The 19200-nt window shown below is 38.6% G+C and overlaps 2 protein-coding genes across 2 annotated transcripts; one reads left to right on the top strand and one right to left on the bottom strand.

Moving 5' to 3' along the window:
* The first annotated feature begins 244 nt into the window (after positions 1-244).
* LOC131221799 (UDP-glycosyltransferase 92A1-like) lies at positions 245-2011 on the top strand. Its single transcript, XM_058217104.1, has one exon. It carries the CDS (start codon positions 251-253, stop codon positions 1835-1837), a length of 1587 nt encoding a protein of 528 aa, XP_058073087.1. The 5' UTR covers positions 245-250; the 3' UTR covers positions 1838-2011.
* Positions 2012-8584: 6573 nt separating this feature from the next.
* Positions 8585-18941, bottom strand: LOC131220278 (uncharacterized). Its single transcript, XM_058215229.1, has 7 exons — positions 18926-18941; positions 18370-18513; positions 13675-13952; positions 11740-11777; positions 11352-11560; positions 10869-10927; positions 8585-8623 (listed from the first exon to the last, which is right to left on the bottom strand). Exons 1-7 carry the CDS (start codon positions 18939-18941, stop codon positions 8585-8587), a joined length of 783 nt encoding a protein of 260 aa, XP_058071212.1.
* Between the last annotated feature and the right edge of the window lie 259 nt (positions 18942-19200).

The following is a 19200-nucleotide window of genomic DNA, read 5'->3' on the forward strand; positions in this document are numbered from 1 at the left end:
ATATATATATATATATATATATATATATATGTATATATACACACATGTATATATATATATATGTAGATATACACACATGTATATATATATATATATATATCGTATCGATTCCCCAGAGGGGGTGGCTAATGGTGAAGTGTGAACTGACAGTGGGTGTACAAGCTAAACAAAATAAATAAATAGCTGGTGTGTGGTACACCAGCCAATCCGCTTCCCTTGATCACTAACCTATGGGCCTCACATGGACAAAATGGGGAGAGCCATGTCAAACTATTCCTCTATAAATGAATTCTCTGATTCCATGAACGCCATGCAACAACCTTTGTTCTTTGATCTTCTTCCATCAATGGCCACCAAGAAATCTGTCCGTGTGATATTGTTCCCTTTCATGGCCCAGGGCCATCTCATCCCTTGTGCAGCCCTAGCACAGATGCTCGAGCGATGGACCCAATTCACCATCACCCTTATCAACACCCCTCTCAACATCCAAAATCTCCGAAAGGCTCTCCCAACAAACACCACCATCGAGCTAATTGAACTTCCTTTCAACGGCTCAGATCACGGCATACCACCCCACATCGAAAACACCGACGCTTTGCCCATCCATCTCTTCCACTCATTCTTCCAAGCCACCGTTGAACTGGAATCTTCCTTCGAACTCCTTCTCATCGATATAAGCCGAACAGACGGTCGGCCTGCTCTTTGCCTGATTGCTGACGTGTTTCTTGGATGGACGGTCGATGTCGCCAAGAGGCTTGGAATGTTCCATGCTGTTTTTCTTCCTGCAGGAGCTTTTGGAATGGCCGCATTTTACTCTCTTTGGTTGCATCTACCACATCAGCATACAGATTCCGATGAGTTCGGCCTACCAGATTTTCCTGAAACGTTCCGTCTTCACCGCTCACAATTAGATTTTGTAGAGAGAAATGCTCATGAGAAGGATCCTTTGTATGTTACGGTCCGTCGGCAATTGTCGCTTTCTTTGGGTTCTGGAGGGATTTTATGTAATACGGTGAAAGAGATGGAGATGGCGGGAATGGGACTTTTACGTAAGACTTCAAGGCTACCAGTTTGGGCTGTCGGTCCACTACTCCCTCTCTCTTTGTTCGAATCTCCTTCCAATGGGAAATTCTCTAATGGGCGGTCTGGAAGGGAGCCTACAATCTCTTCTGATCGATGTGTTGCATGGCTGAATCTACACTGTCCATCTTCAGTTATTTATGTGTCGTTTGGTTCTCAGAATAGCATCTCAGCTCTACAAACGATGGAGCTTGCGATGGGATTGGAAGCGAGTGGGAAACCGTTCATTTGGGTCCTTAGACCTCCTTTCGGACATGACATAGGTGGAAGTTTCAGACCCGAATGGCTGCCTGAGGGGTTCGAATATCGGATGATGGAGAGAAAACAAGGGCTGATAATCCATAAATGGGCCCCACAGCTGGAAATACTATCGCATCGATCAACAGGTGCGTTTCTCAGCCACTGTGGTTGGAACTCAGTGTTGGAGAGCTTGAGTCAAGGTGTGCCGATGATTGGGTGGCCGTTGTCATCTGATCAGTTCATCAACTCAAAGATGATGGTGGAGGAGAGGGGTGTGTGCGTGGAGGTGGTGAGAGGGATGGAGGAGAATGTGGTGGGGCAGAAGGTGAAGAGGGTGATTGGATTGGTGATGGGTGGGACAGAGAAAGGAGAGGAGATGAAGAAGAAGGCCATGGCAGCTCGAGAGGTGATGAAGGCTGCTGTGAAAGAACATGGGTCGTCCGTCAAGACACTCGAAGATTTCTTCCGGAACGTAGACGAAAGAAAGACGCCGGTATTCCATGAAAATGGAAATTAAACTCCAAGAATCTGATGATCTGATCAATCACTATCTTGGCTAGGAGATCAGGATGGAATGCTCGTGTTGCCGCTTGGGGACTACTTGCAAAGATGGTCTGATGATCCGAACCGTTCATCATCTCTGTGCCAGCATAAGCGAGCTATGGTGCAATAAGCAAGCTCATGCCATTTGATCTTTGGTGTTGAATGGGAAAATGTTCATTTCAATATTATTCTACATTTGAATGTTAAAATTCCGTAAATAACATTGTGTTGGAGGTCGTCAACTCGCATCCATCAGTGGGTAGGCTTCCACCTTTCGGTAGGCTTGGGCATACCTCGCATCTGGTAGCGCTCTATCAGGATCGACATTTCTTCCAGGAAATGCCCCTAGGATCGACCATGCATTGTGCAAATGTAATGAATGATGAATGATATATAAATGCATTTTTTCATATCTGACATAGTTGCATGTCTTAATCAGAATATTCACATATAAATTTAACGTACAATTATCATAACAAAATGTTCAAATCAGTATATCAATCAATCAAACAATCATAAATGATTTATTTTAATTTTAATGAATCATAAGACAAGTTGGGTTACTCATTTGAGTCTAATAATATAGACTCCGCAATGTCATTAGGTTGGTTTGAATTCCAAGATATTATCAATTAAATCAACGATATTATTATTCATCTATTTTTGTTACATAGTGGGGCCTACCTTTGATTAACAATATAGGTGACCAAATCTTAAATGATTAAATAATTAAAATTTCTATTTTTTATTTCATTTTTAAAATTATAAAATTGATTGGAAATTAGTTGATCGAGGTGGCCCATCGGATGATTAGATCATTTAGATTCTTGAGGTCATAGCATGTTTTGCCTCTACACATTAGATGAATGGCGTAGATCACTACCAGAAAAAGAGGCTAAATCTATAGTAAAAACCGTTGCTAAAAGACTACAGCTACGGTTATCGTCCGTAGCATATTCGTAGCAATTTTCGTGGTAACTATAGGTTTTAAAGCTATAGTTACGGATTAAATCCGTAGCTATGTTGTCCATACCTAATAAGTACCTACAACAACGGATCATGTTTGTAGCTAAACATAGAACAAGAGCAGTAGAAATAAGCTAATGATATGTATAAAATTAATTCCTTTCATCAACATCTAACCATCTAACAACAAATTCAACAATTACAAATTTTCATATGTTACTCAAGATAAGTGAAAATGATGCAAATGAATTGGATAATTGGTTGTATAGGTTGCTGGTGGCAATAATTTGTGGCTTTCTCAATGTTAAAGTACACTACAGGTGTTCTCCACTAAGTACTTAGAAAGGTGGAATGCAAAAAGACTAGCCAATAGCCATTCTCCATTTTCAAATGTATGCATCCGTATAACCCCCCAAAGCAAGTACCTGGTTTTGGACCGACAGTTTTCCAGTGTCTATGAATTCAATGGATTCCTGTTCACATCCTTGTATAGAAGGTACCGTGTGACCGGGTTTTCCCAAGTGCTGCATACCTGAAAAATGTGTAAATAAATGTAGTAAGCTAAGCTATATCGGCCAATTCAGAGCTTACCAAGCAAACCTAGATGATAGAAGTTAAAGGGCCATCTAAGAGCAAGGATAACGCTCTTACCATTGAGGTACAAATGGTGCCATCCAAATTGCATCGCCCGCTTGAACTGGGTACCTAATTTCAGAAGCAGCGACGCAACTTGTGAGAATGTATTGCCGAACTTTTCAGCACTAGATGCACTTAATTTATTTTTTTCAAAAAATGCAGTTCAAAATAGAAGAAATGGAGTGAGAGACAAGCATTTGAAAACGACATGTTTGACTTGGACACTAAGTGCACCCTTCTCCAAGGAATTTGAAGTGGGCATCTAGGGTAAGTGAAGAAATATCATTTCAACCTATTACTAGGACATGCATTTTCTACATAGAAATATCGTTTCAACCTATTACTAGGACACGCATTTTCTAAGTAGAAATATCATTTCAACCTATTACAGGAGCATAACAAAATTCTTACAACTTCAAAGATACCATTTATAGGGATGACAAGATGCAAGACAGTTCCAATGATCCTTAGGGGAGAGACCAAGAATAACACAAAATCAAAACTATTTGACATATAAATGATGAAAACATGCACCAAGATATGGCATCTGCTGTTTGACCAAACTCTACAATTTTAGTAATAGTGCATTTCCCTTTTTTTCTGAATTCCTTTCTCAACAAGGGCAATAAAAACCTCAAAGCATTTCCCTCCAGCTGTCACCCAACCTGCACATGAACATCTGAGCTATCCATCAGGTGGGCCTGAAATTGTGATTGGATTATAGAACAATGACTGGTACATAACATATTAAACCCAGCCACCTTCTAAAAGAAAACATATTAACCCAGCCACCTTCAATGACTGGCAATCGGACAGTAGAGTTGTCCAATGGAAGAGATTTTTAGCGCCAGAGGCCATTTATGATGGAGCCCATCAGAGGTTAACGGCACATGCCAGTGAAAGGAGGGCCACGCTGGTGAAATTGCCAGTCAAACCAAGCATCATGCAACAACTCAACGGCAGCAGTTTAAAAAAAAAAAAAAAACTCACATTTTTTGAACTCATGTTGCGTGAGGAAGAGAAACGGATGCCACACTGAGTGAAAGCTCCAGCCATCAGGTCAGATAACAACAATGACCATCCCCTTCGGAGGTAGAGAAGCATCGTTATTCTCCACAACTCTACATTCTTGCAAAATTTTGAATTTTCCCCTGCTGTCTTCACTGTCTTCCTCCTCTGTTTCCGAACGAATGGAATTCCATACATGCGATCTTTCAAGCCCGCAGAAGCAGCATCCGCCCCAGCAATTCCAGCTGCCGACCTCCGGCTCTTGTGGCTATAAACAATCCCAAACATCCAACGGTTCAAATCCTCTGCCGTTTCCACACTGCCACTGCCGATCCATCCCTACTATCCACCCTGATACTAGTCTATTCAAGACCTTCGTATTTTGGAGTGCTTTAGATGGGATCCAATGCTTCACGCTATACATCCAGGTTTCTACACGATTTTCATCACATAAAAAACCAAAAACCTGCAAAAGTCTCCATCTTCAGACCATAGACATAGAAAGAAATCAAAACATCCTACATTTGAGAAACTCACTGACATTGAATTCAATGAAGCATGTTGCATGTACAAAGAAATCAGAACATCCAAATGCAGACTCTAGGGGCTGAGGACAATAATATCTATGACGGCTAGAAGTGCCGCTTTTTTTTCTTTTTCTTTTTCTTTTTTGTCAAAAGAATGAGGTGGGTTGGTGATCTTGGTAATATTGGAATGGATAGTTGGTTCCGCACCTAGGCCCTGCGTTATCACTATTCTACCCAATGTATTCTTACTTCCAAAACTTCAGCCAAGTGTTAATTAATTTTATTTTTTATCTTTCCATTTTCATTATTATTTTGTGAAATATTTTCCAACGGCCACGCAATCCACATCCCAACACCACCAAGTTAATTGTTGTCATGGACACCATGCAACCCACATCCCTTAAATTGTGAACCTTATGTGGATACAACACAGGTTTGTACCAATCTAGTTCCAATCTGGTTTCTTAGAGTCTTTCCTAATAACAAAAGTACTGCCACTTTTCTAATTCCCTCTTTGTACCTCTTCCATGGTCCTCACGGCATGGTTTTACCAGCTCAAGAATGAGCATTCTACTTCGAAGATAACAGAGTCTATCCATACACAATGATTGTCAAATCTAGGGTGAAGGATGCGAATCATCAGACCAATTGCAATGGTCGATGTCGACCTCTCTTCACTAGGGATGCCTGTCTCTATTATACCTTCTAATCTTGCTTTATTAACTAAGTTTCATAAAGCAGTTGAGCCATTGGAGGAAGATGGAGACGTCTAATCCTAAAGAAATTGATGTTTGTATCAACTAGAATATGAAACATTTCAACATCCAAATCTAAAGAGTGATTTCTTCATTTTTTGCATGTTATAAAGAAAATTCATCAAGAACTGTTTTGAATGTCGCATTGCTCTTAATTTAAAGTTCCGTGTTCATTTCCTTCGACATGCGTGTGATGCCCACTTCTTCCAAAACTATCGAGATGGTTCAAAGTGGACCAAAGGTGCATATACGGTCAGATTTGCATCTACCATAAGATTTGGTTCCAAGTTACAGCCAAGTCATGCTATTAATCATCCAGTTGCATGCCAAAAGTCTAATAAAATCCTTACAATGTGGGGACCACCTAAAGTGACACCTAGCATGGAATGCCGAATGCTTGCCTGAAACAAAAACAAAAACAAAAAACAAAATAAATAAATAAATAATTGAGAAACCAACCTTAATTGGACATTGGGATAAATGTTTGCAGCTCTGGCATCGTAGCCTTAGCACAAGCTTTGGCATTCCTCTTCACTTGATATCTTCATATCCCTACAAATGAGAGGTAGATTTTAGAAGAGATTAGATATATGTAGAGAGAGGTTCTTCCTTTTAGGTAGCATGTAGATATATTCCAACATATTTATACATGGGCATGAAATTGTGTCCACTGCCAAAAGTCCATAGGCAAAGGAGTCGGTGAAGCTTATTTTGCACAACTGCCTGGCACAACTCATCTTTCCAGAAGAGAACCCGAGTCGAAGCCAACAACTTGCAAAGATGATTTTAACATGAAAGATATTTGTCCATCTCTAGCAAAATGTATTCAAAATAATCCAATTGGAATGAAGGATGAAAATGTTTTTTTTTTTTTTTTTAAAAAAGAAAAACTTATTTACACAAACTCAGACTCACACCCACACCACATGGGAAGTCAATCTCATGACCTCCAAGTTAAACATCTTAAAATAAATAAATAAACAAACAAACAACTATATTGCAGTTGTGGCTCCTGACAAATAGAATTCTAGATATTAAAATAATCAGCAGCTACTTTAAATGCCAGATAAATCAAACTCACAAGTACATGTCTAGAAAAATCAGAGTCAAGATTTGTTGTTGAAACCCTCACTCTACCATTATCGTTATAAAACGAAATGTCAAGAAACTACATGCAAACAGTGTTTCCTTCACAGCATCAGTGGGCCAACATGGCATACTTGTAAGAGATCCTAGGTGGGCATCAACATTCATTGGAGATTTAAAAAAAGAAAGAAAGAAAGAAAATAAGATCGCGTGCATATCATGCATACACATAACAAAAATGTCCAGAAATGCTTCAAAGCAATGAATTATTAAAACTGAAATTGCACATCATTCATTTCAACTTTGAAGACAATATCATTGAGAACTTAAAAAATAAAACCCAATCAGAAATTGGAAAGGTCCCAGATGAGAACTCTATAAGTATTTGTTGCACATAAACTGTGTGGCATTTTTTCATAGCCGATCTAGGACCTTTATTCAAGATTAGAGCCTCTTCATTCACAAACATTTTTTGAAACTTGGTGGCTGTGGTGTGCAAATTAAGTTGGGGAAGCAGACAAAGCTAAAGCATTCCATTTGCCTTCTTTCTTTAAGTGTTAATGGCATTCTCCTGCAACATGAGCTATATAATGATTGATGACCTTAAACAGTGCCAATTTCCAGTTGGAGAAGCAAACAAAACAATCAATTAAAAATTGAAGTGCTTTCTGGACGTGATTGGTTGCCAGCTGGAAAGAAACTGCCAACCGCTGAAATGCATAGCATCAGTCATTAAAAAGCCCATGTGGCTCCCTTTGGAACCTCACATACGGCACCGGCTGGTCTATCGAACCATTGGCAACATTGATATGCCATGAGTTTCATATTTACACTTGAAACTGAAGTATGAGATGATATACAATGCAAATATGTTAACTATTTGGAGTATCTTTGTATCCTAATTGTAAGAAGGAGAACAAATGATGTGTCTTAGCTGAAAAATGCAGAACAGATGAGCCCACATCAAGAGAAATAAAAATACCTTCATTTCTTACTGGACTTGGAATAGGATGGATCACAGCAATAGGGACCTCAAACTGTGGAATATCATCAGCGAAGGGCTCATTTTTGGGCTGTTCACCAAGTGCGGACCACTATAAACAAGCCCTGATTCAAATTCACACTAGTCCATCCATATTTGGAATCAGCATTGCAAAAGAGTGGTTCATAGCCCCAAGCACGAAACCTTGTTATCCAAGAGTGTCACATCCAAAAAAAAAAAAAAAACATCAACCTTGCATCCTTTTCCAACCTACATGGAACAATTTCCATTATCCAACCGTAAAATACAACATGCATGGAATATGCATAAGCAAAGGTGAGGAAGATATAAAAACAATGGTGGGAGCAGAGGTAATCCAAGCAGGTATCTACAATCACACACATCCCATGTGAGATTGTTCTTGTTTCAAACAACTTTCTATAATCAAAGGGGACTGCAAAAGAGCTATATAATCCAAAAGAGAATGTAAGATAAGTGACTGAATAAAAATAGTTACATCCCATTCATAAATCCAGGACTTATGATTCCATATTGTAGAAGAAATGCCCTGGGCACATGAACTGGTAAACACCATTTTAAAAAAAGCTATCAATTCAGAATTGTTGCAGATCTAGCTTTCTACAAATACAACCTCAAGAAAAAAGATGTTAAAGTGGTGTCATGAAATAAAATAATCACAATGAATTACAAGATTGGAAAGCTTCCTAAAAACAAAGCATGAGCTAGCACCCAATATCACATTATTTTGAACCAAACGCCTCTCCAGCCAATATCTTTACCTGCAACACATTTATAAAATCAACAATTTCATGTTATTTAACAAAATCCAACCCATTTATAAAAGTACACAACCCATTTCTCTTCACTGCAGGTATTATATGAAAACAACAGATGGACCAAAACAATTTGCAACTTGAAAATTGTTCTAGACCATCCAAATTTTTTTTCCAGAAAATGTATGGTCTACTATTCACACCCCAAGTATAGGGTTGTGATGTAGTAATAAACTCGGTGAGACCGAGGTCGAATCCCAAGGGATTGGAACCTGTACGTAATCTGAAACTAAGTAGAAGTAGAACTAGATTAAGATGAAATCTAAATCAACTAAATATGAGGGAATAATGGTGAAATAGTAAACTAAAATATGTAGAATTCAAAGGTAGAGAACTAGGGTGCCAAGGATCCACTTGTAGCAATTGGGAAGTTACCTTGTATAATTCAAGGACATAACTGGAATCAGAGTCCTATCCTATCCAATTGGTGAGAAGAGATTTGTCAGATATCTAAACTTCTCATGGATCTAATCATCAATAGATACGATTGTTGCAGATTTGGAAGTGATTCCGTCACCTAACCATGCCCAGGAGATGATGACAAACAACAACAATTTACCAATCTCACAGCCAATCATAGAGAATTGTGAAAGTTAGGAATGATTTCGTCACCCTATCATGCCCATGGGACGATGACGAACAATAGGTCTTACTAATTTCATAATCTCAATAATGAAAAACATACTTATCCATTGTAATTTAAGTCACAACAAACCATTAAAAACTAAAAGTATACTTTCATAATCAAACAAATATCCAAAGGAGTTCAACAAAACATAAATCAAAACCAAGCAAACGTCCTAATCATGCTACAAGCTTCACCTCTTAGGGTTTAGCTAGCCAAAGCTAGGATTAGCTAAATTCTCTTAGGAAAAGAAATCAAAGAAAAAGACCCCCCGGATCTCACGTCCCCTTTGTCTTTTATAGGCGTTCGGAGGTGGTGAAGAGAGTCGGTGCGAAACAACTTACGCAGCAGACAGAAATGCACCCGACTTACGTTGTGACGATTGGTGGGCCCATGGATGATGTTTTTCGAAAAATCTAGTCCGTTCAGTGGATTACTCATGAAAAATCGTTCGGACCTAATCGGTTTTGGATTAAAAATGTGGTGGCCCACATTTTATTTCATTACACCATCTATTATGTGTTTGGAAGCTCAAAAGCCATCCTTCGCTTCATTCCGTGATTCCGACACCTAGGCCATGTTTATAGGGACCCTTTAAGCCTGATGGACGGTCCCGATAATCTGGATCATGGACCATGGTGGCCCACAAGAAAGGATCGCAGCCTTTGTTGCAAAACAGAGTCGACGCACGTCGACTCTGTGAAGTGTGATGGCCCATTAATTGCTGTCAGGTGGAAGATCCATACCGCCCATTGGATTGAGGACATAAAAACATCCGGGAAGGAGTGTTTTTGGAGTGAAATCAATGTGGTCCACATGATCTTTTATTCCGCCGTCCATCCTGCGTTTAACGGCTAGGATCTTACAATAACTTGCAAGGTGTCAAAAGGTCACCTAGGCGAGGTTAACCCCCCCCCCCCCCCCCTAAATGCACAATGGATGGTCCAGATTAATGATTTGGATGATGGGCCCCATTGAGAGAAACCAGCGGATGCGTCCGCTGTTGCTGGTGCGGAAGCAGTCGGGTCAGCCGACTTTGACCAGGATTCCCGGTCCGGTGCGGCTCGCGTGCGAACGTGCTGTGTACATGCACGTCGCACGTGGGGTCCACTATGATGTGTATGAAAAATCCTCTCCGTCCATCTGTCTCATCATCTTATTTAAGGCGTCAAGTCCAAGGCATATCAAGAAATCAGGTGGGCCCCAAATCAGGAATTTGGTGGATGATCTGTCTGTTGGGCCACTTCTACCAGGATCTAATAGTTGAAATTCGATGTGTACTGTTCATTTATGGTCCTTAGGCCACGTATAGAGTTTTGAGTTGAACGGATGGTGGAAACCCTATGATCTTACATTCTGGTTGACTTTCAGGCCACTTGAGCTTCAGTTTCTCGATTTTATCGGATCTCTGACATGTAAATCTGTAGATCTTGGTCCCCTGCGGTCCATCCCTTGCCTTGGTGAATTCTGAACGTTAAATCCATGCTTTTAGTATCTTGTTTCAGTCCAAGCTCGTAAATATACCTTGCAGCATAAACACAGTTAAATTGGGTCGTTAAACAGTACCATGTTCGTAAATACAGGCAATAACTGAGGTCTGGTATGCAATATTTGACCATCAACATCTACATGATAGTTAACCAGCCTGAAATGAAATACACTGTTGGTTCCACCTGATACATGGCTCGAGTGTCCCATGCATACCAGCATTGATGTGTGTGACCTGATGTTGTAAACATCAATGTCTAAGTTAGTTAACAAGCACTCACATTTATGGGATCTGGACCGTTCTTCTATTTGGCCACACACAAAGAACCACACCAATCTAAGGTTCCTAGATTGACCTAATTAAAGTTACATGAAGATTTTGGATGAGATATGAATAATGTTTAAAGTCCAGTATCGATTGTGTATGTTGTATGAAAGCAAAACCATTTGAAAATTTTGATAACCACTTGACCTTAATCGAGTTATTTGGATTTGGAGAAAAATGAAAAGAAAACAAAATGGCTAAGCTAGTTTTTCCCAATATTCGTGTATTCATCTTACAAGTTAAAAATAAAATAAATAAATAAATAAACCCACTTATTTTCCTTACCCAAGAAAATGTGAGGATATTTGCAGTTTCATGATGACCCGTCAATCTTCTTTCATTGCCCTCTCCATATGCAGAAATGTGTTCCTTGTGTTGCAGGCCCAGCTTCTCGATGGCTTTCTTGATCACATTAATTCCTCCATCATCTCTCATCGACTTGGTGCTGACACACAAAAAATAATAATAATAAATAAGAGATAGAGGAGAAGAAGATTGGATGGATGTGTTAAGAGAACTTTCTACTAGTTCTGTGAAAAGATGAATGGATAGGCAAAATTTTCATGCTCAGCGGGCCATTATCTAATATATATAGTGAGGATAGGAGTTTTTGCCAAAACTCACCTATCATTTGTGTGAGCACCAGCACCATTCCAATCACCCTGATTTTCATCAAACCAATCAATTAAAGAATATATAGACAGAAAGACATGCATCAATGACCAATTTCAGCTGATGGAGCCTACTATAAAAATCAGCGAAATGGATAGTTGGACCCAGCACAATAAAACAAAGGAGAAGGGTATCCTCAAAGCAAAGTTAGAAAATTATCATTACATCTGCATATATGAATTCATAAGTAGTGATCCTATAAAGAATCATTATCAAGAATCATGAGTAAGCCTATTAAAAAACAATAATCATCATACAATCATTAGACAGCATCATTGTTCGAAATATTTAAAAAATTGGGACCTAACTCAAACTTGATGATGGCATGAGTTGTCCTCGATCCAAGTCGACCCAAAACTCAGTTGAGAACTTCTATAAGAAAACTCAGGAGAAGAAGATTCCGCAGAAATCAAGTTTCTCAAATTTAATCAACTGTTTGACAGGCCTTTCAATACCTAATTAGGATTTTTTTTTCCTGGGTTTGTGAAAAACCAAGTTACCCCATGACCTGATGCTTAATTGAGTTGGCTTGACTCAGCAATTTCTAGACACTGCTTGTTAAGTGGTTCTTTTTCCTTTTTCGAAATATAGTAAAAGTATAAACACGAAAACACGTGAAGGGTATGGAAGCATAAGATGGAATTTCTTTAAAATAGAAAACAAAGATTACAACAAAGGGAGTCCATCATCAACAATGATCAGTGATGAAAAATGTCCACTTAATAACAATCCCCTTTAGTGTTTGTCCATAGTTCTACACTGGCCTGAAATGGATTTTTTTTTTTTTTTGAAAGGTGAAATTTTATTAAGCAAAAAGAAAACAGAACAAGGATATAAGCAATAGTGAAATACTTAGCCCAACCTCAGAAATAATGATGATAATAAGTTCAAGGCATGTTTGGATGCTCAAGTGAGTTGTGAACTACTTAAAATCCAATATAGAGGAAAAAATAATAATTTAATTCACAATGACTTAATGAGGAACTTAATTCATTTTGAGGAAAAATAACTTATTTCAATTCCAGGTGCTTAATATTGGAAAACAAATGACTCAGTTTCAGTTTGTGGAACAGTCCCTTATTATGAATGGAGTGGAGCTAGCTGCACATTGGTCATTTCCACTTTAATGAATCAAATATCAAACCATTGTCATTCTATGCAGCTGAGCATCTGAATGCACCCTCAGGTAATGCTGATTTCTTGTTATAAATCTTTCAAATTTTGTGATGACCACAAATACCTTGGGAGAGCAAGAAGCAATGAAACTCGAAATGATCGCGGGCAGATATCAATGGATCAATCCCATCTTCACTACCAAATTATCGATGGATCTAAAACACTATGTAAATATATTCACAAAAGCCAAGTTTGCTAATTACAATACACTAATATAAGGCATCTCGTCTTCATGCCATTAGATGTGCCAACATGGTACACAGGTTTGAGATCGAAATCATCCACTAGGCAAGTCATATCATGTAAATAACCTAGCCAACAAATCAAGCCGAGCCAGTCATCAGGTGGGCCCCCAATTGCGAAATAGATGGATTGGTCCCAACTTTTCTTAAGCCATCAGATTATTTTTAAAAGCATGGCCCATGTTAGAAGGACCCAGCTACAGACATCTACAAAAAGAGAAGAGTAGAAGACCCAAATTGGAACATGTGGTGGCATGAAATTGCAATGGCTGGTACTCATGTCGGAATAACAAACGTCCCTATGGGTGTGTGCTCATGAACAGCAGATAAATTTCCAGAAATTTACAGGAAAATCACATCACTGCCCATAAGCAACAGTTCCAGGTCTAGAATCCAAAATAAGAAACAAATAGAGAATTTTAACGAAGAGAATGAAACCAAAACCAGAAAAGGAATAGAAGAAAATGACACGGCTAGCATCTGCAAGTCTTTGAAGATCTAGACTATCTTCAACCCATAGATCTGTAATAAGAATATCGCCATCACCTCGAGCAGTAACACAAACAGGATCATCCCTGTGGTTAGGGAATGGAGTGAGAGAGGGAGGAAGATGAGAGAAGGGGTTAGGGAACGGAGTCAGAGAGAGAGAGAAATGGGGGGACTTTTGGGCGCGGCTTTGTTTTGAGCGTGCGCCCAATTTTGGGCACAGGGACCCGTGGACGATCCTCTCATGTGCTCCGGAGGCCACTATGATGTATTTTCTTTATCGATTCCGTTCATTAATTTTAATAAATTATTTTATTTTATAATCTCAAAAGTAAAATAGATTGAAGGCTCAAGTGGACCACACTATAGGAAGCACATGTGATTTAATCTCCATGTTTCCTACCACGTGGTCCACTTTAGCCTTCGATCTAGCTGATTTTTAGTTTCATGCATTATAATAATATTTCAAAATAGATGGACAGCTTTTGATATAACACATATATTTTTTTAGACCCTCTAGAGCCCCTTACACCACTTTTAATTATTAATGGTGTGGCACCTTTTTAGTTACGGATTAAAACCATAGTAAATGTAGCTACGGTTTAAATCCGTAACAAAAAACTAACGTGGCCTGTATCCTTTGCCCTTTTTTTTATAGTGATCTAACCATGTATACATCAATGGCCCATCTCGATCTTCTATGCCAAGTGATACCAACACTTGCGTAAAATTCTAAGATTCTCTTATCAAGTACTTCTCAATCTGACTAATGTGGCCCATCCGATGATTAGATTGATCTGAAAATTAGGGCCCTTGTATATTTTGGCCTTAGGGATCATATGGTCCGTACAGATCTAATCTAATTTGAGCAAACGCACACCAATTATAATTACAAAATTTTAGATTCCCCTCACCTTTACATTGTATCTACCCATAATTCAATGCAATGAGCATGTGGCCGATCCACACCGTTCATTGCATACATCGAATCAAATTATATTAAATGTGTAAAAATACTAAAAGAATGACAATATACATACCTGATCTAAGCTATCCAAAATTTTCTTCCCCCATTTCTCTGTTGTCACAGATAGCTTTTTTGTTAATATCTAATTTCGTTTAGAATTCTTTTTACGACGTACATTTGAGTGTTTGAATCTTGAGAGATGCAAGGAGGGTTAGAGGTATATTTAAACTAGATAGATTAATAATATAAATAAGATAGATTTAAAATAAATATACAATAAAGATAAGATTTTAAAAAAAATCTTTTATTATTATTATTAAATTTTCACGGCCGTTACATACTTCTTCATGTAAATCACCATTTACAAGTGCACTTTTAACATCCATTTGATATATTTTGAATTTCTTATAGTAAACAATTAAAATAAATAATCTAATGAATTCAAGGCGTGCAACTAGTGCAAAGGTTTCATCATAGTCAATTCCTTCTATCTGAGTGTAGCCTTATACAACCAGCCGTGCCTTATTTCCGATGATATTTCCCATTTCATCAAATTTATTCTTAAAAATTTATTTGGTTTTAATTATATGTTTATCAGAAGGTTTAGGAACTAAATACCAAACATCATTTCTGATTTCTGAAAAATTAAGTTAACTCTTCTTACATAGCCAAAATCCAACTTTCATCAGCAAGTGCTTCTTTTACATTTGCCAGTTCAATTTGAGAAGTGAAGCAAATGTAATTATAGATATTTTCTAACTGTTTTCTTGTCTGAACACCAGTACGAGGGTTACCTAATAAATGATTAGTTGGATGGTCTTTAACTGATCTTAATTCAGTATTCTCTGATTTAGATGAAGAGTCAAGTTTATCGATAATATTAACTTTATCATCATCTTGACTTGGCATGGGTGTGGTCAGGTGATCGTCAATTACAACCTTAATAGATTCCTGAATGACTCCTGTTCTTTTGTTAAGAACACGATATACTCGACTATTCAGAGCATAACCCAAGAATATTCCATTATCACTCTTTACTTCGAACTTTTTCAAATTTTCCTGATCACGTAAAATGTAACGTTTACTTTTAAAAGTTCGAAAGTATTTGACAGTTGGCTTCTTATTGAACCATAGCTCATAGGCTGTTTTATCCTTTTTTTTTCTCACATACATCCGATTTATAATATAGCAAGCAGTATTAACAGCTTCAACTCATAAGTTTTTTGGTAAGTTCATGCTATTTAGCATTACATTGGCCATTTCCTATAACACTCTGTTCTTCCTTTCAACAACCACATTCTGTTGAGGTGTTTTAAAAGCAGAGAACTCAGGTAATATACCACGGTTTGTATAATACTTCTCAAAATTGTTATTTTCAAACTCGGTACTGTGATCACTTCTAATTTTGATCACATGTATTTCTTTTTCAGTCTGAATTTGTTATAGAATTCTCCTGACTTCATCAAGAGTCTAAGATTTCTCTCTCAAGAAGGCTACCCAAATATATCTGGTAAAATCATCAACAATAACTAGAAAATACTTCTTTCCACCTCCACTCTCCATTCTCGTGGGTCCTATCAAATTCATATAGAGTAGTTCAAGAGGTTTGGTTGTGGCTAAGGAGTTCACTTTCTTGTGACTCCTCCTGATTTGCTTACCAATCTGACATGCACCACAAATCTTTTCTACCTTTTTTAATTTAGGTAAGCCACGAATATGATCTCTCTTGCTCAATCTATAAAGATATCTAAAGTTAACATGTCCAAGACATTTATACCATAGTTCTATTTCGTCTGTTTGGACCATGTAACATGAAAAGTTAGAAGAACATGAGTTATTAATAATGTAGCAATTCTCAGAAGTCCAATGACCATTTAATATCATACTTCACTTCTCATTTGAAACCTCACATCTGTGATTTATAAATTTTACACTGTGTTTGTTATCGCAGATTTGAGATATACTTAAGAGGTTATGTTTTAGACGTTCAACATACAGTACATTCTCAAAAGGAGGAAGATTAGAGAGTTAAATAGTACATTGGCTATGATTCTGCAGTTGCTTCCATCACCAAAAGTAACTGAGTCGTCATTTACTTCTCTGAAGTTGGTGAATATTACTTTGTCACCTGTTGTAGATACCCTACCCAGGCTAGCAACTTGATAAGGCAAGGATGACTCTTAGGAAGAGAGCCAGAAACCACAACCATTCCCTAAACCCTAACCCTAACCTAAACCCCAACTCAAACCATTATCCGAACCAAAGCCTACCTAAAAATTGATCCAGTTCTCAAAAACATACCCAACCATTTTAATTCAAAACAGCATAAAACAGGTTTCAGGCCGACCAGAGGCCTCGAAACAGGTCCACTAGCCAAAACCAAAGGAAAACCTAGCCCGTGCGGTAGTTTGACTATCGTGGGTGGTAGTCTGACTACCTCTGACGATAATCAGGGTACCGCCCCTTATCCGACAGGTGTCTTTGCTAAGCACACAGCTGTCTCCCCTCCCAAAGTTAACTTTCATATGGAATTACCCCCAGAGTTCATCCTATTTACCATTTTACCAAACTCCAAGAGCTTATAAGAACATACCACATGACACTTCTCTTCCCTTAACCAATCACAAGCCGTCATGTCAGCATTTACCCTCCATAAACCCTGAAATTACCAAAATGTCATCCCAAAAAGCTATAAATAGCTTTCACCTCTCTTCATTTCATACAACACTTTTACTCAAGAGATAAAATTCTAATTTTTTTTAAGGAAGAGTAAGAAAGAGAGGAAGAGTAAGTGATTGAGAGTGAAAGGAAGCTCTTGAGTCTTCAAGCTCCACCCATTAGCCTTCTCCCAGCCTCCTCTAAGTCATCCCCGACTCCTACAATCCCATCCGGGTCGGTCATAGTGCACTCCATGTCTTAGCTATTTCAAGTGCAAGTCAAAGATTATACTATCTTTTAAAAAGCATTCATCATATTATTACTTCCCTTCTTAACCCCCTTGCTCCCCTAGATTACCATTAAATATATGATCTGTGACATGCCGAATATCAGATCCTGTCGGATCAAAAACTGATGGTAATGTAGTCCCCTTTTTTATTATATTAGCATCATCGCATCCGCTTTTCTAGACATTCTTTAGACGTATACTCTGTAACTTACCGGAATCCCGGATCTTACTACATCAGAAATCTGAGTTTGCCTAGTCTCACTTCGATCATATCATCTTATCCCTTAAGATTACTTTACCACACGGAGTAGAGATCGTACACTTGTACGGGCAGAGAGGGTGCCTAACACCTTCCCTCTTTGTAACAAGGTCCCTTACTCAGAATCCCAGATCGTAGATTAGGAGTCAATTTAAAGTAAGGGAGTCTTCAGATTCTCTAGCTTTGCATATTCTGCAGGTTCTAGCCGACTATGGGATTTTAGATTAAATGGCTAGTGGCGACTCCAAGACATCATATTCAATCACCCCCTTTGTCAAACAAACAAAAACTCGACAAAAATCGCCAAAACCAGCATGGGCGACAATTTCCTAGCGTTCATAGAATGACGACTCAATTAGGGATTTGCTAAAGCATACTAGCTGAGCCCCGACTCGAAAACATGTGGTATTCCAATCTTAAGAGACATTCTTCATACATTGCATCTATAATAAATAAATAAATAAATAAAAACAAATCAATCTTTGACTTATACTTTTTTGAGCACCAATTCCAGCTATGACTACTTGATCTCGCGTAGCAATGGCTACCCAAGAAGAAGAGCCAGTAGCTTTGCCAGCTCCTGAAGCACCGACATCGGCGCCGGCGCCGACACCTCCAACAAATCCCACAGATTCACCAGCTACTGCAACTATGAATGAGATGGCTCAAAATCTCAAGACAATGTAGGAACTACTACTTCGCCTAGTACCAGACATTATATCGAGCATGCAGGCAGCACAGCCTGCTGCTCAAAATAGTTCAATCCCACAACTTTCTTTCGCCTTCTTTCTTCCTCCACCAGTAAATCCTATTTTACCTTTCCCTACTGAATCAGCACAAGATCACTAACATCCTCCTACAAATGGGAACAACCTTCCCACACATCTTCTAGTACATTTTTCAGCACATCTCCTTGGAAATAGGAATCACAATCAAATCACAACACAAGCTCCCCTTGACGAGAGTCATAGACAAGAATTGGCGGATACCCACGAAGGGGGCCAATTTTAAGTCCAACATACTCCCCCTAATGGGAGTTACAACCAGGATTTGGCAGATACCCCAGGCGGGAGCCATTTACGAACATCACACCCTCCCCAAAAAGGGAATGGAGTTTAATTCGAATTACCTCCTGCAAATGGGAGTCCATCTTCTTTTCAACAACCCCCCATCCATGAAAATTAGAGGGTCGATGAGATAGACCCTTATGATGAAGAAGTAGCCCAAGTTACGCAGCAAGGGGCAAGATATCCACAAGCAAACAAATCAGAAATTGAGGAGCAATGAGAACAACTTCAATTGATGCAAAACCAGCTACAAAGGCACCAATGAGTGG

The sequence above is a fragment of the Magnolia sinica genome, chromosome 12, assembly GCF_029962835.1.
Source record: "Magnolia sinica isolate HGM2019 chromosome 12, MsV1, whole genome shotgun sequence".
In the NCBI taxonomy this organism is placed as follows: Eukaryota; Viridiplantae; Streptophyta; class Magnoliopsida; order Magnoliales; family Magnoliaceae; genus Magnolia; species Magnolia sinica.